Source organism: Crocodylus porosus, unplaced genomic scaffold (genome assembly GCF_001723895.1).
Source record: "Crocodylus porosus isolate Cpor-Errol unplaced genomic scaffold, CroPor_comp1, whole genome shotgun sequence".
In the NCBI taxonomy this organism is placed as follows: Eukaryota; Metazoa; Chordata; order Crocodylia; family Crocodylidae; genus Crocodylus; species Crocodylus porosus.
The window spans coordinates 14,744,804-14,767,344 of NW_017728924.1; the positions used below are offsets into that span (position 1 = coordinate 14,744,804).

Here is a 22,541-nt window from a genome sequence, read left to right on the forward strand (position 1 = left end):
CGAGTCCAGCCGCCTGCCCAAAGGGCAGGAAGTCCGCTGGCAGACTGTTCCAAACCTTGGGGGCTCGGACAGTAAAGAAATTCTTCCTTATGTCCAGCCTGAAACGGTCTTGCAGGAGTTTGAGACTGTTCGGATCCTATGACCACAGCTGACTTCCTGCCCTTTGGGTGGGGGGCTGGACTCAATGATCTTCTGAGGTCCCTTCTAGCCCTAATGTCTATGAAATCTATGAACTGCTAGAAGCAGCTACCAGTATTTTAGCTAGAAGCATACCTTAAAGTTTTTTCATGACCTTTTCATATATACTTGCATCCCATTTTTCGCTTGCAACTCATGGATTGAGAAACGTTGCTGTAGCAGATAAAAAAGAAACAAACCATGATATTCTTTGGCATAATTCTGAATGCTTTATAAATTATGGTTAAACTGTGATCTGATTTGCCATTCTGATTTGTTCATACTTAAATAAGTTGGCTGAATTCCGACTTCATGAAATTTTAAAAATAATGTAAATATGTAGGGTTGTTTTGTTTTTTGTTTTTAAGGCCAGTGTATCTGAAAATAAGTGTGTGTGAAAACTGTTGGTATTTGTACTAGCTCTGATCCAAGAACCAGTGAAATTGAATAGAAACAATCTTATTGATTTCGGTGCCATTGCTGGCCTTCAGTGACTTCAGAAGAGATTTTTTTAAAGGATTTCTCTATGATTTCAAATATTTCAATTTTTAAGTGCCTTTAAAAATCTGGGTCTTTCTGTCCAAAGCTACTATATATTAATTTCCCATGGAAATTACTTGGGATTGAGGGAGCTCAGTACTTCGGTGGATGTATTAGGCCATTTCAGAATAAGACCGTTTAACTTCAGTAATAGTAGTCTTTTTAGCACCGGTATACTCAAATGTGGTGACTTTAACATAGATATCCAAGTATTATGAAGATGTAAAGCTAAAAAATGTAGATAATCACCTTAACTAAATATTTTAGTTTTAAAGCTTCTTTCCTACATATAGTGAGATAACAATGTACTTTAAACTCATCGTTTACATCAGTAAGTGGGGTTCTGTAGTCATAATTCAGATGAACTCTTCCCCCCCCCCCCCGAAGTGTTCTATCATGTTAAAGATAGAGTTAGGTAGTAGAAATTTCCATTTTAACTGGCTTTGCATAAAATAATTCCTTGAAACAAGTAGAAAATGTTAAGGTTGGTGTGTGGCCATTTCACCATCATTATTTATTTTTTATCATCTTTTTACAAGGTGATAGACTGAGCTCCCTTCCATATAGAGTGCTTAGAACAACGTACCTTTTTGCACGGTATTATTGTATAGCTACTGGGGACACAATACAGCCCATGTCAAGCAAATAACAGGTAAACCTGTAAGAGAACAGAAGTTCAGTGAACGTGATGCATTTTCAAAATTTCCCAAATCAGTTTAAGATCAACCTGGATGGATGTAATATCAATCAGACTTAACTGATTTAGGTCAAACTGGCTTATGGAACTTCCGTCTCAGCCCGCATCCCAGCTCAAGTTAACTCATAGTCCCCTAGCATCCCAGGATGATTTGCAGCCCTGGGCTGTGCTGTCTGCTCCAGCAGAGCAGGGACTGCCCTGCCCCTCTGCTCCCTAGCCTGTGTCTGTCAGCCTCTAGGGACAGGGGCAGGGGAACAGAGCCTGGGTCTACACAGCATGCCAGGGGAGGTGGGGAGAGAGCCCCTGTGGTGGAGGGTTTTCACCCCTCCGCAGCCCTCTCCCTGCCGGGGGGATTCCCCACCTCCCCTGCACACCTGCTTGCCTGTGCCATTGCCACATGAGGGAGGGGGAGGAGTTCCCAGGGCCTAGTGGGGGTGTGCAGGCACCGAGGAGCTCCCACCTCAGGGGACTTCCTCCACCCCAGGCCTGGGGTCCCCTAGCTGAGACAACTTGGGGAGCTGAAGGGCATTTCCTTCCACCCCCTTCCCAGCTGCTGGCTGCTTCACCCACTTCCACAGAAGGGAGGGAGAAGGAGACATCCAGGTCGGGTGCCTGCCCCTGCAGCCCGGCATGGGGGCACTGGGGGGGTTCCCCCCACCCCAACCCCAGGTCACCCAGCCCAGGGCAGCCCCAGGGAGCTCTGGGAAGTTCTTCCCCTTCCAAAGCCCACAGCTGCTTGCCTTGGCTCCTGTGACTCTTGGGGATCGTCTGGGGCAGCCTTGGGGAGCAGAGGGAAATTCTTCTTCTGTCTCAAACTCAGCTTAGAGGACGCTGAGTAGATTGAATGGATTCTGCTTTGGGCTTGTTGACCATCTGTACCTGGCCGAAGTGGGGATGTGAGCATGTGTGTGCAGGATGGGGAGAAGGGGGTTGCCATTCTTGGAAGGGTTTTAAAGATCTTTTTGAAGGAAATGCTGAGAAGGGTGGCATACAGCAAGGTGGGGGGCAGTTCTGGAGTAAGTGGTATCCAAAATTGATGGGAGTGAAACACAGTGTATGCAGGGAAAATGCTGGAGAGGTTAAGAGCAGAAAGATAAGAGGGCTTATTAGAGATTAGTTGTAATATTTTTTTTTTTAAAAGTCAAGGTGTCAGTTTTACAGAAGTAGTGTTTACCTTATTGAAAATTTCAGCGCATGCAAGTGCCGCATTTGTCATGGCTCGGGAAAAAGGGTGAAACAACTCTGCTGTACTGTTTTCTAAATACCGAAGTCATTTGCACTGAATTCAAGTGCACCTGCTGCTTATCTCTCTTCTGAAGTGGTTGTCCTCTGTTTTCTCCAGAAATAATCTGTATTGAAATGATTTGTCATGTAACAAATAGGATTCTGTTTTGGGGTGAATAATAAGCAGCAGGTGCAGATGAACTCCATGCAGATGAATTCTTGGAATCATTTAAAGAGGAGGGAGAAGATTGGGTAGAGAAATTTAAAAAACCCCAGTGAAACCTGTACTAGTGAAATTTTCTCACTTATGAGGCTATCTTCTGCCTCAAGATCATTCCAGAAACACAGACCCTGACAGCATATATGTGCTCATGTTTGAGTGCATTTCTATTCAGAAGAACACCCCCACCCTACCTCCTGAATGGGACTGCATTGCATCCCTATACACACAGCTTTCTCCTGTTTCCTTAAACAACTTCCGCTACTACATAATTGTTTACAACAGATTTGATTAAGTGCAGATTATCGCTGTAATAGAGTATCTATTAAAACATTTTCTGAGTCTTATCAGGACTCGAACACGTCATAAACAAGTTCTTCTTTCCCAGGACTGACCTTGGAAGAATCACGCTGCTCCAACAGTGAAGAGGGAAAGAGCTGTTAAAGCATCAGAGTTTTGTAAAATACAGTCCTCTCTCATTAATGTACTTTAAAGAACAGGATAAGCTTTGTGCCATGTTTCCAGAGCTGAATGCCACCAGTTTATGTAGTAAAACAAAGGAACTGTGATACATATTTAATAATTTGTATCCAAGGTACTGGATAAATGAGGCTATTCACACTTTTTAATTTAATTTCGATCCTATTTATTCCATTCTCCCAGCAGTTGGTTACTGTTTGAAGAAAAGTTCAGTGTTACATTCCCAACTGTATACTTGTATGTTGTTCTGCACATTAGATCAAAAATACATTAAAATAGTAACACAGAGTAATATATTGCTCAGAATTCCTCACTTCAATTTAGTTCTTGTGTCCATGACAAAGCTCCTCCTGTGCTCAAGATAAAACATAACCCTTATATTAAAATGGATGTTTCAAATTCTTTGTGGTAGTCTAGCAGATCACAGAGTAAAACCAGATATACTCAGCACGTTTGTATTATGGAAAGAAACAGTATGTTAATTCTGAATAAATTACAGTAGGCAGAGCCACTGACGAGGCCGAGAACCAGTTTTATGAAACATTATACTGTAATTTAACTTTCCCTCCAAGTCCCAGTCCAGCAAGGCACTTAAGCATGCATTCAACTTTTAAACTTGTCTGTAGCCCCACGGAAATAATCTACACATTCTGCTGCGTTGGCTGCTGCCAAACATTAGGCAACCTACAGTGTTGTTTTCCTTCCGCAACTTCTTGCTTTCTTTTTGTCAGTATCAAAGGGCACTTTTTGTTTTATGCTCATTTAGAAACTTTTCTTTTGGAAGAAGGTTCTTGGTTCTGTGACCGGTTAAATTATGTCAAGTGCTGGACATAAAACCCCCAAACTTTTGCCTTTTGCTGTTTCCCCTTATTTAATTTCAGCTTAGAAGAAAACAGCTTTAATTACTTTATTTTTATGTATTTGGTTCTGTGCAGTTTTTTTTAGCTTGCATGCAAGCAGAAAAGAATGTTACAACCTACTTCAAGCAGTAGCATAACTAGGGCTAGGCAAGCCGGGCATCAGACCTAGGTGCTGATTTTAAAGGGGGGCAGTGGAATGGCTGCGGGAGCCCACACCCCAGCAGCAACAGTCCTTGTGAGGGGAGCTGGAGCTGCAACAGGGGTAGCATTGGCAGTGGCATGTGTGCAGGGAAGTAAGCCTCTCCAGTGTTCACAGTCTAGCTTGGCCCTTCCTCTTTCCAAGTTGCCGGCATTCCTAGTTACACCTCTGGCGTAAAGTTCTCTGAAGGACATGCAAACAATCCCATTACACTTCCCAGCTCAGTTCTTGGCACTAAATTCAGTCTGCTGTTCGTAGTAGTTGCATAATAAGTTATAAAACACAGGGACCTGCAGAAAATAGCTGCTGCTCTTGCTCCTGCCATATTTCATGGTTTATCTAGTATCCTGATGATTGACTTTCACAAAATTCATCTCTCAGTATTTTTGAACTTGCTGCTTTGAATGACTTGGTGGTAGAACAAGTGATTCACATCCTGCACGCTACTAATCTTGATTACAAAAATAAGCAGCAGGTGCAGACGAATTCCTTGCAGATGAATTCTTGGAATCATTTAAAGAGGAGGGAGAAGATTGGGCAGAGAAATTTTAAAAACCCCAGTGAAACCTGTACTAGTGATACTTTCTCACTTATTAGGCCATCTTCTGCCTCAAGATCATTCCAGAAACACAGACCCTGACAGCATCTGTGCTCACATTTAAGTGCATTTCTATTCAGAAGAACACCCCCAACCTACCTCCTGAATGGGACTGCACTGCATCCCTATACATACAGCTCTTTCTCCTGTTTCCTTAAACAACTTGATTTGACTAAGTGCAGATTATCACTGTAATAGAATATCTTGTTAATTTTTTTCTAAGTCTTATCAGGACTCAAACACGCCATAAACAATTTCCTCTTTCCCAGGACTGATCCTGGAACAATCACACTGCTCCAACAGTGACGGGGGAAAGAGCTGTTAAAGCATCAGAGTTTTATAAAATACAATCCTCTCTCATTAATGCACTTTAAAGAACAGGATAAGCTTTGTGCCATGTTTCCGGAGCTGAAAGCCACCAGTTTGTGTAGTAAAACAAAGGAACTGTGATACATATTTAATAATTTGTATCCAAGGTACCGGATAAATGAGGCTATTCACACTTTTTAATTTAATTTTGATCCTATTTACAAAGCAAGTTACATACCTGTGAACACTTCTCTCCCTGAAAATGTAATGAGGTTGAAAAGGTCAAGGAGGATACATGGGAAAGTGGTTAAAGGAGTCCCTAAGTTTTCTACTTCATGTGTCTTGCCCTATCAAGTTATTAGTAGTATTTAATTTCTATGTGCCCAATTAGAGTACCTATTGGATCTTCTGCAGTAACCTTGTTTCTGAGCTAGAATGTCATTGTATGTATTCCTTCTTAATTTGCACCTTAACATTTCCCTTTGTCTGACAGGAATGTGAAGACTTTAGCAGAATCCTTCCAATAATGGAGGCGAAATCCATAGTAATCTCTGTGGAAGGAATGACATGCAACTCTTGTGTTCAAACTATTGAACAGCATGTTGGAAAACTGAATGGCATCCACAACATAAAAGTAAGCAACTTAACCAGAATCTCTTTTAAGACCCATCATACATTGTGCAGCACAGGAGGGAAAGGGGACATAAATTACACATAAACCAACATAATGGAAACCAGTTCAATCCTGTAACAAAACAAGTTCAGTGCACATAAACTGCTTTCAAAATGGCTGAAACTGATTTAAGATAAACCTGGACAGATGTAGTGTCAGACTTGACTGATTTAGGCTAAATCAGTTTATTCAACTTCTGTCACAGCCCATCTATATTCAAGTAAACTCACAGTCCCCCAGCATACCAGGATGCTTTGCACCTCTCCTCCAAACCCTCTTTTCCAGGGTGGGTGGGCGTAGTGTTGGCAGCCCAGCAGGGAGGTGTGCTCCACACCCCCTGGCTTGTAGCCTGAGCCACTGCAGGGACATGTTTGCATTTCTGGAATCAAAAGTGAATGTCTGTTCCCCCTGCTTACAGGTTCAATCTACACAGTTTAGACTAACCTGCAAGATTGAATCAATTCAGCCTCAAGGTTTTTTTGACTCTGTACTTGGCCAAACAGAACATACCCAGTTTGTTACAGAGAAACTGCTCTTTGGTGTTTTTGCAGAACTATTTCTCTGATATGTCACATTCATCACTGATTACAGGAAGGTTTCATTGCATGATTTTTAATCTCTCTTTTCCTTCATGCTTAAGGAATTGCAGCTATGCATGAAAATTATGCAGAGTCCAAATGGTGAAAAAACAATAATTAGAAAGAAAAAAGGAATGACTCTACCCTTTCTTTAAACTTAGAAAGACTGGATGGTTTACCCTAAACCTTCCAGTCCTGTTCTTGACTAGTTATGCAGTGAGACAGCTTATGTAGCTTATAGGAGAAGGAAATGCCTTAAATTGCTCAATTAATGGCATGTTAATTAACCCTGGTATTCTTTTCCATGGAAAGAACTATCGCTGTGACCTAGATAGGGGTAGAAAGTAATTTAGGGGCTCCAGCTGACTCTTGCTGACTCTGTAAGACATTCAGAACTCACTTTCTTTTATACCTTTATGTGTGGGAACTGGATATGGTCTTTCTTCAGCTGTGTTCTTTTGAAGAGAAACCAAACTATTAGCAGGCTACATTGATCTACTTTTCAGTAAACCTTCATGAGTTTGAGTTGGTTTTAATCTTCAGAGTTTTGGGCTCAAAAAAAGAAATCAAGTTGTCTGTAATATGAGCTACCTGGGGGAAAATAGGAAGAAGCTACATGCCTTGAAACAAACCTGACTGGGGAGTATTTTTAATGTGTGAGCTGCTCCCTTATAGCCAATACATCCACTTCATTGGATGTACTTTTATCAGGAAATAAAGCTGTTTTAACACCTGATTGATTCATGTTAGTCTTGTGACATAATTGGTGCCAGAAAAGCAATTAATCCTACCAATTATAGCAATGGCACATTGTTAATCCTAATTCAGGGGTAGGGATTGTTTTTTGGCTGGAGTGCCACAAAACACCACAATGCCTACCTCAGAAGGTGCTGCAGTGCCGGCATGGCAGAAAAACAAGATGAGGGCAAGGGGTACATGGCAGGATGCCCTGGTTGTACCCCATGTCCCCCAGGCCTGCTGCCCCATGCCCCTCGTCCAAAACCTCTGGCCCCCCAGCCCAGGTTCTGTGCCTGTCAGCAACTACCTCAGCTTTGGAGAGCTGCTGGAGCCCAGGCTGCTCCCAGCAGGGTTTGCAGCATCCCAGCTGCCTGCTGGGAGCAGCCCGGGCTCCTGGCTGGCAGCAGCTCCACAGAGCCGAGGCTGGCTGCAGCTGGGAGGCTCCAAACAGCTGTGCTGGGCTCTGGCATCAGCTCCATACCGGTGTGTGCACCTGCCCGTCGGAGTGGGTGTTGGGAGGGGCCTGAGGCAGCGCAGCCCTGGTCTCTCCCCTGCTCCTGGCACAGAGGTGATGGCAGAGTTGCAGAGCCCAGCGCAGCTGTTTGCAGCCAGCCTGGGCTCTGAACAGCTGCAGCAAGCTGCAGGCAGGCTGCAAACAGCTGCACTAGGCTCCACAGCTCTGGCATCAGTGCTGTGCTGGCGGTGACTGCATGTGCACCTTGGGGTGCACAGCAGGGCAGCACAGCTTGCTGTACAGGTGCCCGGTACAGAGCTTATGTCAGAGCCTGGCACAGCTGTTTGGAGCCTTCCAGCTAGCAGCCAACCTCAGCTCTGGGGAGCTGCTGCCAGCAGGCAGCTGGGACACTGCAAGCCCTGCTGGGAGCAGCCTGGGCTCTGTCGCTGGCAGCAGCTACCCAGAGCCAGGGCTGGCCTTGGCGTGCCGAGCAAAATGGCCACGCGTGCTGGGGGTTGCTGATTCCTGTCATAGTTGTTTGGGTATGCAGGCAAAGCTCTGTCATACATTAAGTGTGAGCTTTGTGGTAGTTAAGTGATTCTGCAGAAAACTTTCCTGTTTTCTGTAGGATTTTTTTTTTATTCAAATAGATATGGTCTAGATCAATATTGGACTTGCCAGAACAGTGGAGACTAAGCCCTTGGTTCTGATTTTTTTTGACACGGCTTTACTTCATACAGCTGATTTCCCAGGGTTCCCTCTGAGGTACTTCTGTGTCCTAAAGGATGTGATGCAGCTAGCTGCTACAGATTTCTGTGAACAACAGTAATATTTACATGAACCCCCACTTACCTGCACTGGTGACTTAACAAGACTTTTAACTTAATTGGTTCCAGTAACATAAAACAGATCCATCAACATAAAAGCTTATTATTTTAGCAATGGAAATATTACTGTAACAGTTGCATTATTTGTGTGGAGTTCAGACAAGTGAATATCTTAAATAAATACCACCCACCTTAAATAAAATTAAGAATAAAACAAGTCTGAAAAATCATAGAAAGTTAGGGTTGGAAAGGAACTCGGGAGGTCATTTAGTCCAGCCCCCTGCTCAAAGCAGGACCAGCCCCAGCTAAATCATCCCAGCCAAAGCTTTGTCTAGTCGGCTCTGAAAAACCTCCAAGGATGGAGAGTCCTCCGCCTCTCTGGGTAACCTGTTCCAGTGTTTTACTACCCTCCTAGCGAAAAAATTCTTCCTAGTATCTAGCCTAAAATTCCCTTGCTGAAACTTGAGATGGTTGCTCCTTGTTCTGTTATCTGCCATCACAGTCTAGCTCCATCCTCTTTTGAGCCTCCCTTTAGGTAGTTGAAGGCTGCTATTAAATCCCCTCTGTCTTCTCTAGACTAAATAAGCCCAGATCCCTCAGTCTCTCCTTAAGTCATTTGCCTCAGCCCCCAAACTATTTTCATTGCCCTCCACTGGACTCTCTCCTATTTGTCCACATCCTTTCATAGTGGGGGTACAAAACTGAACACAGTACAACAGATGTGGCCTCACCAGTGCTGAATAGAGGGGAATAATCACTTCTCTTGACCTGCTGGCAACACACCTACTAATGCAGCCCAATATCTTGTTAGCTCACTTTGTAACAAGGGCACACTGCTGGTTCATATTCAGCTTATTGTCCACTAACCCCCAGGTCCTTTTCTGCAGCCCTGCTGTTTAGCCAGTCAGCCTGTACTCGTGCATGGGATTGTTCTGTCCTAAGTGCAGGACTTTGCACTTGTCCTTGTTGAACCTCATGAGATTTCTTTTGGCCCAATCCTCCAAATTGTCTAGGTCACTCTGAATCATAGCCTTACCCTCCAGCGTATTTACTACTCCCCCCAGCTTGGTGTCATCTGCAGACTTGCTCAGGTTAGACTTTATGCCATCTTCCTGGTCATTGATGGAGACATTGAACAAAACTGGCCCCAGGACCAACCCTTGGGGCACTCCCCTTGATACTGTCTGCCAACTAGACATTGAGCCATTGATAACTACCCTCTAAGCCCAATGCTCCAGCCAGTTTTCTATCCACCTTACAGTCCATTCATCCAGCCCATACTTCCTCAGCTTGCCTGTGAGAATGTTGTGGGAGACCATATCAGAAGCCTTGCTGAAATCAAGGTATATCACCTCCCCGCTGTCTCCCTGTATCCACAGAGCCAGTCATCTCATCATGGAAGGCAATCAGGTTGGCCAGACATGACTTGCCCTTGGTGAATCCATGCTGATTGTTCCTAATTGCCACCTCCAAGTGCTTAGAAGTGGATTCCTTGAGGATCTGCTCCATGATTTTTCCAGGGACTAAGGTGAGGCTGCCTGGTCTGTAGTTCCCTGAATCCTCCTTTTTCCCTTTCTTAAATATGGGCACTAGGTTTACCCTTCTCCAGTCATCCAGGACCTTTCCTGATTTCCATGAATTTTCAAAGATGATGGGCAGTGGCTCTGCAGTCTCTTCATCCAACTCCCTCAGCTCCCCTGGGTGCATCCCATCTGGCCCCATGGACTTGTATACATCCAGCTTTTCTAAATATCCCCTAATTTGCAGTTTAGCCACTGCTGACTGCTCACCACCTTCCCAAACTGGGCTGTCCAGTGCAGAAGTCTGGGAGGTGACCTTGCCTGTGAAGACTGAGGTGAAGAAGGCATTGAGCACTTCAGCCTTTTCTGCATCCTCTGTCACAAGGTTGCCTCCCCCATTCAGTAAGGGACCCACACTTTCCCTCTTCCTCCCCTTGTTACCATCATACTTGTAGAAACCCATCTTATTATCCTTCACATCCCTTTCCTTCTGCAGCTCTAGTGCTTTGGCCTTCCTGACTTCATCCCTGTATGCCCAAGCAATGCTCTTATACTCCTCCCTAACTGTTTGTCTAAGTTTCCACTTATAAGCTTGCTTTTTGTGACTTAGTTTACTGAAGAGTTCCCTGCTAAGCCAAGTTGGTCTTCTGCTGTACTTGCCAGTCTTCCTGCATATTAGAATGGTTTGTTCCTGCATTCTCAATAAGGCTTCTTTTAAGTATAGTCAGCTCTCCATACAAATAAAATGACTATGGAATCCTTTCTTAATGGCTTTTTAAAATGCCCCTAGTTAAAAAAAAAAAATCTAACTTCTTACACTCTTAAATTGTTCTGCCTTCTTTCTGAAAATGCAGTATCACTTGAAGTAGGGGAAGACGAGGGAAAAATTCATTTTTTGACCTCCTTGAGCATAGCATACTCCACTTACTCTATGCTTTATATAGTAAGTATACTGAAAACAAGTTTTTAAAAGGAAAATGTTAACCGTGTTTTAAAGAGTTGGGTAGAATTATTTTAATACAGAACAGTGCTTCTAAAACCATGTTTAGCAAAAAATACATTGCAGAAGTTGAAAGTTTAAATAGAAGAGGATTATAATAAAAATTAAGAGGTCTTAGTTCATAGTACTCCCTGTTTGCAGAAGAACTCTGAGTTAGATGGGTAATTTATTCTTCTTTTGAAATGAGGGCTGCTCTCCCCTAAAAATAAGGCAGTGTTGTGTTTAAGAGTTATAAGAAACGTCAGAAAAGGTAGCCTAAGATGGATGTTTAATGCAGAAGAGAGCCTGCATTTGGGTTGTTTTGTCTCTTAATGCAAGAAAACCAATAAACTACTGTGTCCTTATTATCAACCCTGCCAAGCTCCATAATTGAAGAAAAGGAGAAATGTAGTCCTTAACATGGTTTAGCTGATTTAATTAGATCATGACAGTAGCCTTATGGATGTCTTTTTTTTTTGCCCAAGGAAAAGATAAAATTGGAAGATAATGCATTGGGTTTTGACAGGTATTGCTTTGCCCTTTTGGAATTGAATTAATAGTGTTTGATTCCACATCAGTTGGGAGCAAATTCAATTTGGGGATGTGTGCGCCATAAATGTGAAAGGTTAGTACTAAATTAGGAACTCTGTATGCCTGGAATTTAGAGAAACAGGCACAGCTTCTTCATTGCATTTCATATACAGTATCTGGTTCTAAAACTGAATTCAGTTCAGCTGAATCTAGTGCTTTCTGTCTCCAAGGACAAGATGCTAATATGGTCCAAGTCCTGTTGCCCTCTCCTCTCCATTTCCCCCCCCATTTCTATTACATCCCAAATGCTGGTACTTAGGAACATGTTTTTCTTGCTCTCGCACATGTTACTCAGTCTTTCTTGAATTTTTGCATTGACACGTCCTTTTTTTTTCTCTTGACCTGATGAAGAATGTCTTACATTTGAAAACTTGTCAAACTTTATTCCACCTATACGTTTGATCTAATAAAAGATATCACTCCTAAATAATCCTTGCCTTTTTCTTTCTCAGTGTTGAATCAACTCCTCTTCCTCAAAATATTGAGATTTCTTTCTTTTGACTTGCAAAACTGTTTGCTGCTTCCAGTATTCCCTGCCTTCTGCAGCCTTCTACATACCTGAGCTCCACCCAAACTTGTTTCCCAACTATTCTCTTTGTCTCTTTTACTGACAGCTAATTGTATGGGTTTGTTCATGCTGTCCCTTTCTCTTGTAGACAGCCCAGCTGTCAGTGTACGGCATCCCCTCTCATTCAGAATACTTCTGAAAACCTGCCCTAGGAAGTGGTCCAGTTGCAAAGACTGACGTTTCTATATCACTTTCATTCATACCTTTTGGACTACAAGTCTGCAAGCTTTGAGTGGGGAGTTTTTGGCAAAGGTGACCTGGCACACAGCACAGTACTTACCTGTGATGCTACATATATATCAAATACTCTTAGAGAACAGGTTTATTGTAACTCCGTGCTTGTGTCCCCATCTCAGACTATGCCATAATGTTTGGTAGATAAGGTTGGATGTGACAAATGACTTTTTGCATTCCTTTAATTACATATTACAAGTGATATGTTTTGTGACCAGGGAGGAAGTCAGCAAAGAGATTTGTTGTTCAATTTGAGTCAGTGCTTTCCTCCATCACTTTATATCAGCAGTGCTCACCCTTTTTCCCCAGGAGGCTGGATAGATGGTACCTGGTTCATCTGCAGGCTGGATGCAACAGGGGTCCCAATCTGGGGCCCAGGGCAGGCACGGAAGCAAGACTATACTTTCAGGGATCATTTCTATAGTTGGTAACTGGATGCATTTACGTGAGACATGCACATGTGGGGCTTTTGGCCCGCTGATATGTCCTCCACAGGAGGTTTACATTGAGCAGATTCTTTCTGGTATTGGTTGGTGGAACTGGAGCGTGCTCCGTCCACTCCATGCATTGACCTGGTATTGCAGTGCTTCCAGGACCAGTGCAAAAAAAAAAAACAAAAACAAACAAAAAAAACCAACCATTCAGCTGTGGAGAGGTGGGCGGGGCGGGGGTGGGCAGCCTGGCCTCAATCTGGCCCTGTGGCAGAGGAGAGGGTGTGGCCAGACCCCAGCCAACTCCTACAGGGAGGGGAAGGGAAGTGGGGAGGAAAGGGACATAACTCTGCAGTGGAGGGGAAGGTGCTGGCCTGACCCCAACCCTACAAGTGGGGGAGGGGCGGAGGAGGGGTCCCAGCCCTTATCCAGGCACAGGAGGGAGAGGGGCATGGCCCAGCCCCTTGGGTGGAAGGGGACATGGCCAGGCTTTGACCAGCTTCATGGGTCTTGGGGTTTGGGAATTTTGCAGGGAGGAGGGTGGCTGCATTAATTGCCAAAACTCTGCCAAATTTCCTTATCGGTGGCGAGCTCTGCAGGCCAGGTGCAATGGTTCTGCAGGCTGCATTTGGCTTGGGGGCCAGAGGTTGAGCATCGCTGTTTTATGCCATTGTTTTCTTACAGTGGGGATGATGGTTTTGGTGGTCTCTATTGTGATACCCAACACCATGGGCTCCTGGTCCATGGCTGAGCTCATGGGGCTATTATAAAAATGAAGAACAAAACATTCTGTGCCCCAGTGTGCTTTAGGAACCATACGAAGACCTGGAAAGCTTTCCTATGTGAGATATTCATTTCCTTAATAAAATGGCTATGAAAACTCTCTTGTTGTATTTTAAATAGGATTTACATTACGACCTTCATGAATGTCAGTTGCTAAACACCATAACATGTAATGTAGAAGATTCAGTTTTAAGAAGTACACACAATGTAAATACTTAGTCCAGGGGTGCATGGCTGTGGTTCAGATTTAGTCACTAGTGCCATGAGATCAAGGCCACAGGGCTCTTCATAGGTCTAAACATTTGGCAGGGAGGAAGTGGTGGCACTATTCCCCTGCTACTAAATTTCTGGACTCCTGGGCCCTGCATATTAGATTAAACATGCAGGTTGGTGTGGGGCCTGACTTCCATGCCAGCTGGGCCCAATCTTGGTATATGGGCCTCATTTGGACATGGGGCTACAAGGGAGTATCGCCAGGACCCAGAGCCCAGTGTTGGCACATAAGGCTGGGTGAGGACATCACCAGGCCCTAGTGCCTGATCCTATCATGGAAGGCCAGGCAAGGGCAGTGCAAGCCCTGATTCCAGCATGTATGGGGTTCTTGGGGCCTAATCCTAGTATGTGTGGCCAGGCAGGAGCAGCATGGGGCACCAGGGCCCAATCTCAGCACGCTGGGACCAGCTAAGGCTGTGCAGGAGGCGGCAGCATGGGATCTGATCCTGGCATGCGGGGCTTGATCTGGCCTGCAGACCAGTCCCGTCCCACACCTCTGGGCCACAGGGCCAAATCCTTGAGCGCCATTTACTTAATCGATCCTCATTTATTCTAGGCGCTATTTTTTTCCACAGATGTATACTTATGTCATTGTTTACTGCTAAATACTTGAATAAACAACATGTAGAAAAGTAGTAACCTCCCAATTCACTGATTATGGGAAAAAGGACCTGCAGAGAGAGAGAATTAGCACTGCCATAAAAACAAATCTAACTCTCACCAATATGGAATTACAGTGCAGTCTCTGCAAATTCTAATGGAATAAGCATGTTTTCTGTAATTATAGGTCATTATCAGGAATTAAGTGCTGGTAAGGAGCAGAATTAGACTAGAGCCAGTTCTTGGCCCAGCTATGAAAAACAAACTGCCTTTTATTTTTAATTGCTAAAGATTAGCAACCAGGCTCTGTGTGTGTGTGTTTTTGTTTGCTATTACATAAATCTTTGTCTGTAATTTAGACATTTTCTTTACTATCCAATCATAGAACTGCATTCTTAAGCAGCATTCTTGCTGGCAATTATGTTTTCAAAATCATTCCCCTGAGAGAGCGAGCATGCTGTATTTCTGCATAATTGCTGGTCCAGCACTATCCAATCACCTTGTAAATCAAGTGAGCTACATTACACTGGAACTATATCAATGAATGAAAGGCATATTATGAATGACTGACTTTTGAATAAGCAGGTAGACATAATATAAAGGGAAGACACACTAAATGGTTTTGTACTTTCATTTGACATTTGGGTTGAGCACATTATGAAGTGTTCTAACTGAAAGATTTAAGAATAGTATGGTAATATGACAGGGGCTTATTGAAGCCCCTGTCATTACATCTTTGCTGCCAAGAGGGGCGAAAGAGTTCTGCAAGTTTACAGATTATAGTTTGGATTAACAAAATGCGGATTAGTGAACTACTAAATAGGATTAGAAAATTCCTATTAGAAACATACAGTTTTTTCAAGTATCTTCCTGGAAAATAAATGGGGTTATGTTATTTTCAAAAATCAGTTTATGAGTTGCTTGACACTTCAGATCTGGCTTAGGTCTGAAGTTGTGATTGTCTGATTAAAACCGATATGCACTGGGACAAATGTTGACATCACGCACTATTGTTATCTGCCTATGAACACTTACAAACACAAGATATGAACACTTTTGTTATCTACCTATGACGTCGCAATACAAGAGGCCAGTATAAGGGCTGAGTTGTATACTATAATGAGACAACATAGCAGATGCTTGCACTGCTGCCGCTGCCTCAGGTGTTTACAGTCCATCAGTAAGCAGGGTAGTTCAGGCTTCACTGCTGTCAGTCTGATGTCTTTTGCTAATTTATTAGTTCCCCATTTAGCACAAGGAGGCTCTCCTCAAGCTGAGGCACCTAGCTACTTGGCAGTACACCTTTTCAATCATAAAGAAATGAGGGGTGGATTAACGCATGTGCCTGCAGGGCCTGGGCCCAGGGCCCCCTGCCAATTAGAGAGCCCCTGGGGTGCCGGGGCAGCATGGGCCAGGTGGGCATCCTGGCCATGGGCATCTGGGCAGGCTGTGTGTACCTCCTCTTCCTCCTCTCTAGCTGGACCAGGGTTAGGGGCAGGTGCAGAGCCCTGTGTGGGCAGCAGCGGCTTCCCAGTTCTGTCTGCTGCCAGGAGCAGCGGCTTCCCAGTTCTGTCTGCTGCCAGGAGGCCCAATGGGCGGCCCTGCTCCCACTCTCTACCATCAGTGGGCATCCACTGGCACCAGCACCGCCCCGCCAAGACTGGCAGAGCCTGTGCGCCCCACCCCAGGCTGGCTCCGGCCCCAGCCCGAGCCCCCACCCATCCTGTGGTGCTGGGGGACTGCAGCCTCAGCTGCACAATATCCACCAGGCAGAGGGGCAGGTTGGGCTGGGGCTGCCTTCACCTTAGCGGTGCTCACACCCCCTGGCTTGCCCTAGGCAAGGAGGCCAGGAAGCTCCCGCCACAGCATCTTGGCGGGCTCAGAGGGAACCTGCGCTCACCTGGTAAGGGCCTCCAATTTTCTGCTTGCCCAAAGCCCCAATAAATCTTAATCGACCACTGAAAGAAACCTTTGGTAAATATTTATTTTCAGTGACTTTTCTGTTGTTCCCAATAGAATGCACCAGAGCTCATGGACTTGTAAAAAGCTCCTGTTGATCAGTTAGTTTATTCACAGAACCATAGAAAATAGGGATGGATGGGACCTGAGATGATGTATAGTGCATCTGCCTCTCCCCAGGATGGAAGCAGTGGCAACTAAGTCATTCATAGAATCATAGAAAACTAGGGTTGGAAGGACCTCAGAAGGTCACCTAGTGCAGTGGTTCTTGACCTTTTTTGTACCAGGACCCATCTGTAAACATCAATGGCCAGTCCTGACCCAGTAAATAGTTTAAGTAGAAAACAGGCCCCAGGCCCCAGCCCCCCCAGTGTGTGGGACAGGGGGCAGGTGTGTGGGCCATGGGGGGCCCCAAGCAGCCCCTTGCAGGCTGGAATTCTGCCAGCCTGCAAGGGAAAGCCCACAGTTTCCCACATTTTTCTCCTTTAAAGGAAAATCCATTTTTAGTTTGTTCACCCTTTCATATATTCTTGCAACGGAAAGTTTGTTCAACCATTTCATATATTCTTGCAACCCACTTTTGGGTCTGGGTCCAGGACCTCCTAATTGCCATGAGTTTTCAAAAATAACGGCCAGTGGCTCTGCAGTCACAATGGCCGATTCCCTCGGCACCCTCAGGCACATCACATCCACTGCCCTGGACTTATACACATTCCTCATGGGTGTTTGTGAACATTGTTCTTAAAAAGTCTCCAATTATAGAAATTCTACAGTTTCCCTAATGTCCCATTATTCACATTGTTGTGACTACACAAGAATGTCACCAAGCGGGGGCTTCTCTTGTTCCCCTCTCTTTTCTTCCTACTTTTTTCCCTCGAATTAAGGAAAGCTACCAATTGCCACCACTGTATGAACAATTAAAATGGTTCCTTTAGCCATTTGTTTTAAGATTAGATTAGAAGTAGATTTAGCTACAGTGGTTAGTCCAGTTCAGGCAAGTGTGTTTTGAGAGTTTGAATATGTATTGTGAAAGGTATTGAGATACTGTGTGAAACCAGGTCTTCTCTTACACATGAAGTTGTTCTGTTTACATCATACATTTACATACCAAATGGCAGCACTTCTACCAAGTTACCCTAATCCCTAATACTTTTTGGTATTACTGAACGCTCTTTGGAACCTTCTTATTGATTAACACTTAACACTCTACTCTCTGTGCGTACCTTATTTTGTGCTGTGGGTCAGCCCTCAGGTCTGCTTTGCTTAATGCTCTTTGTAAACCCTTTTTATGAGTTGTATATGCATTGATCGGCACTTATATTAATTAATAGTCTAGCAAGGTCTACAGTGCTAAATGAGGGATTCCAAAATTAGCAGACTACTTTTGTGATGGAGTCTCCCACATACAGCCGTGTTCTCACACAGATCAACTTAAATTAATTTATGGTTTTCATAGGTACAGTTTTGCACTTCCTCTTCAGAGCTAGAACTGAAGGGCAAAATGATAGGGGAAATGCATCACTATAATAGCTAAAAACCATTTGATGTATTAAACTAATCTTTTAGGTGGCGTTAGTTTCAATTTTTGAATAATGCATTTTGCTAAGTTGCTTTTTTTTTTTTTCTCTGAAAGGTATCTCTCGAGGGAAAGAATGCAGCTATTATGTATGACCCCAAAGTACAGACGCCAAAATCTCTGCAGGAAATTATAGATGACATGGGATTTGATGCCACTCTAGCCAATTCCAACCCAGAACCTGTTTTACCTGACACTACTTTTCTTACCATACCTCCTCAATCAACTCTAACACCTGAACAAATCCGTAACACTCTGATGACGAACAAGGGTATTCTAGATGTTAAAATTTCCTTTGATCAAAAAACTGCAGTTGTGACATTTGTGTCTTCCATTATAAATGGTGCCCAGATTCTCCAAATGGTTCCAGGCCTAGATTTAAATATTGCAGTGCCTGGGAAAATGCCAGGGACTGCTGGGGATTTGAATTGGTCCCAAACAAGTGATGTTGTACTAAGGCTGAAGGTAGAAGGGATGACTTGTCACTCTTGTAGCAGCACCATTGAAGGGAAGATTGGCAAACTACAAGGTGTTCAGCGGATTAAAGGTAATGCCTTATTTTCATGTTATATGTAGAGTGTAAAGTGACAGCCAGTATCTCTAATAGCACCACAGATGTGCTTAAACTGTAGGGGGTAGATGGCTCAGTAGGATAGTTCACCTGGGTAGTGATGAAATCTCAGTGCCATATGTGATGTAGACCAGAAATAGAAAAGAGAGTTGGCTTTACTCTTAGTTTTTAAGGGTGGCTGGGACCCTAATCATCCCTTCCCCCCAGTAAAGACTTGGTCCCATTAGTAAACCAGTTTACAGGCTGGTGCGATCTGTTATAGTCTCCACAGAAAGTGTCAGGGCTGGAATCACAAGGATGTTACAGTCAATATTGAGTTTTGGTGGCATTGTGGCATGGAAAAAAGTGACAGTATTTAACAATGCTATTTCTATCATATGAATGCTAAAATTCAGTAGTTGCTTTATAATTTGATGGGAACCGAAGTACTAGTAGTCTGGGACATTGATTTAAATCACAGAACTGTCTTAATACTGGCTACCGGAATACCAGTAGAACCTCTTTCCTTCAAACCTAAAATTAAAATGAACCCTTCTTTTTCAGTTCAACTAAAGGCATCCAAATAATGGTTTATGTGAGGCTGTATCTTAATGGAGTAGATGGAGGCCATTAAGTGGCAATAATGTATGTTACTGCCAGTCACATAAATACAATGACTTGAGTATCTGATATGAGTATATTTATCATTCATGGGAGAAATAAGCAATGTACTGCCAGACCTAGCATGAGCATTCTGGGAAGGTAGCAGTAAATGAGGCAGCAAGAGATTCTGACTTGTTGCAGTTCTTAGAAAATAGAAAGTAGAAAAACGATACAATTTCCAAAGACAACCTAGGAGCCCAAATCTCACTGGAAGTCAGTGGCTTTTAAGGCATTAAAGTATTTCTTGAGAGTTATATCACTCCTGGGACTGTCTGTGGGCGGTGGTTTTTTAAATGGAATATTAGGAGCAGGAGCAATGCACACTAAAATTATTACGTTTAACTTTTAGTCTCCCTGGACAATCAGGAAGCCATTGTTGTGCATCAGCCTCACCTGATTACAGCAGAGGAAATAAAAAACCAAATTGAAGCTGCTGGTTTCACAGCATCTATCAAAAAACAGCCCAAACCCCTCAAGTTGGGAGCTATTGATGTGGAACGTTTGAAGAATACCCACGCTAAAAGCTCAGAGGGAATGCTGCAAAAAAGTCCAAAGCATATAAATGACTTAAAGACCATTGTTTTCAGAGTCAATGGCATGCACTGCAATTCATGTGTTTCAAACATTCAGAGCACCATATCCGCACTCCCATCTGTAGCAAGCATAGTAATTTCCTTGGAAAAGAAATCTGCTCTGGTAAAGTACAACCCAAACTTAATTCATGTGGATGCATTAAGAAGAGCCATAGAAGCAGTGTCACCAGAGACATTTAAAGTCAGCCTTCCTGATGAATATGAAAATGTAGAGCTTCTCAACACACAGGCATCTCCAGTGAAGTCCCCTTTAAATAGAAACAAACGGCCCCTTACACAAGTTACTGTGATAAATATTGAGGGAATGACTTGTAATTCTTGTAGGGAGTCCATTGAGGGAGTCATTTCCCAAAAGCCAGGTGTCAAATCAATACACATCTCCCTTGTGAATCATAATGGGACAATAGAATATGACCCTCTGCTAACCAGCCCAGAAGATTTAATATCTTCCATCGAGGACATGGGATTTGATGCTTCATTACCAGGTAATGTCATACTGAGTTTTTTTGTATTGACTCTGTAAATTAATTCACCTCTGCTTAGGACTTTTTCCTGTTTAGAATTAAGCAGGATTATAGGGTATGCTCTCCGCCTGCCGAGAGAAGTTTTATCTGTGAGAGTACCAGTGGGATGGCTAAAGAACAATTCCTTTTTTTCCACTGGATTCATGAATGATGATTAAAATGTGAAATAAAACATTTGATTTACTGGATATAAGTGCAAGTTAATTACCTTATTCCAAGGTAAGTTTGTTTTGCTTTCTGTCCTTAATACGGTAGATAGTGAGGTTCTAAACAGTCTTCCGAATGCAGATGTTGAAGTCATGCAAACACCTAGGTACTGTGGGTGTCACTCTAGAAGTAAACAGGAAAAAGGAAGAGGTGGGAGAGAGTAAGTGGGAGTAATTGATGGAAAGGTAGGAAAAGGTAAGTGGGAGTAGTTGATGGAATTAGGAGAAGGAATAAGAGGCTGAATATCAGCCAACAGAAATGTTTGTCAAGGGATGTTTGGGAAGCCCCGTTGCTTCCAAGATTAGATAAAACACAGACAAACACATTGTAGGAAACATTTCTTCTCCATAAATAGAGAAGACTAGGGGGCATCTTTCTTGGCTTACTTCAGGCTGATCAAGAACAACTTCTCCTTTTGCACTCTGGAAGGAACTGTTACGGGGGGAATTATTTGTGGCATTGCAAGAGGCGCTCTAAACCCCTAGTTCCACTGTAGACTGTAATAACAACAAAACTTCAGTGTGCAAGACCAAACTGCCATACCCAGGTCTTTGCAGGCTTGGGTCCTTGTCCTGTTTTATGTTTCATCATGCTTATTTAACATATTTAACAATTTCTTTGCCTCCATTTTCCTGAGCAGGGACCAGAACAGCCACCCCCGCCTCTGGCCCCCCTTAAACCTCAGGGGAGGGGCACCTAGGCCAAGGGTTAGTGAGGAACTGGTTAGGGAACTTCTGGAGGGACTGGATGTATTCAAATCAGCTGGTCCAGATGATCTGCACCCTAGAGTACTGAGGGAATTAGCTCCGGTCATTGCGGGACCCCGGCACGGCTTTACGAGCGCTCGCGGTGCTCTGGTATGTTGCCAGAGGAAGAGGGCCAACGTGATTCCCATCTTCAAAGAGGGGAGGAAGGAGGACCCAGGAAACTATAGGCCAGTTAGTCTTACCTCAATCCTGGGCAAGCTTTTTGAGAGAATTATCCTGGCGTATGTCCACTAGGGGCCAGCAGGGGAGATTATACTTGGTGGCAACCAACACGGGTTTATTAGAGGCAGGTCCTGTCAAACCAATCTGGTGACCTTCTACAACCAGGAAACCACATCCTTAGATGCAGGGGTAGCAGTGGACATAGTCTTCCTGGATTTTCGGAAGGCCATTGACACTGTCTCTCACCCCATTCTCATTAAGAAACTGGGGGACTGTGGTGTCGACACCTACACAGTCAAATGGGTCACCAACTGGCTGGAGGGCTGCACCCAGAGAGTGGTGGTGGATGGGTCATTTTCAAGGGATGTGGGCAGTGGGGTCACCCAGGGCTCAGTCCTCAGGCCTGCACTGTTCAACATCTTCCTCAGTGACTTGGACAAGGAGGTAAAAAGCACCCTGTTCGAATTCGCAGATGACACTAAGATGTGGGGGGATGTGGGCACGCTAGAAGGGAGGAATAGGCTGCAATTAGACCTAGACAGGTTACAGGGGTGGGCGGATGAGAACAGGATGGGTTTCAACACTGACAAGTGCAAGGTACTGCACCTGGGGAGGAAGAAACAGCAGCGTACCTACAGGCTGGAGAACTCCCTTCTCGTCAGTGCAGAGGCAGAAAAGGATCTTGGAGTCATTGTTGATGCCAAGATGAACATGGGCCGGCAGTGTGGAGATGCAATCAGGAAGACCAACCGTGCCTTGTCATGCATCCACAGATGCAAGCAGCTCCAAGGAGGTGATCCTCCCCCTCGATGCGGCACTGATCAGGCTGCAGCTAGAGTACTGTGTCCAGTTCTGGGTGCTGCACTTCAAGAGGGATGTGGACAACATGGAGAGGGTCCAGAGGAGGGGCACTCGCATGATCAGGGGCAGCAGGGCAGGCCCTATGAGGAGAGGCTACGGGACCTGAACCTGTTCAGCCTCCACAAG

General features: G+C 44.1%; 1 protein-coding gene across 4 annotated transcripts in view; it reads left to right on the top strand.

The window, feature by feature from the left end:
• The window catches only part of ATP7A (ATPase copper transporting alpha), a 59,621-nt gene that overhangs the window by 15,503 nt on the left and 21,577 nt on the right, over positions 1-22,541 (top strand). For all 4 annotated transcript variants that reach the window (XM_019540382.1, XM_019540380.1, XM_019540384.1 and 1 more), the window contains exons 2-4: positions 5,798-5,938; positions 18,146-18,635; positions 19,651-20,379. In XM_019540382.1, coding sequence (XP_019395927.1) covers positions 5,831-5,938; positions 18,146-18,635; positions 19,651-20,379 — 1,327 coding nt within the window. In that variant the 5' untranslated portion in view covers positions 5,798-5,830. The remainder of the gene's footprint in view (positions 1-5,797; positions 5,939-18,145; positions 18,636-19,650; positions 20,380-22,541) is intronic.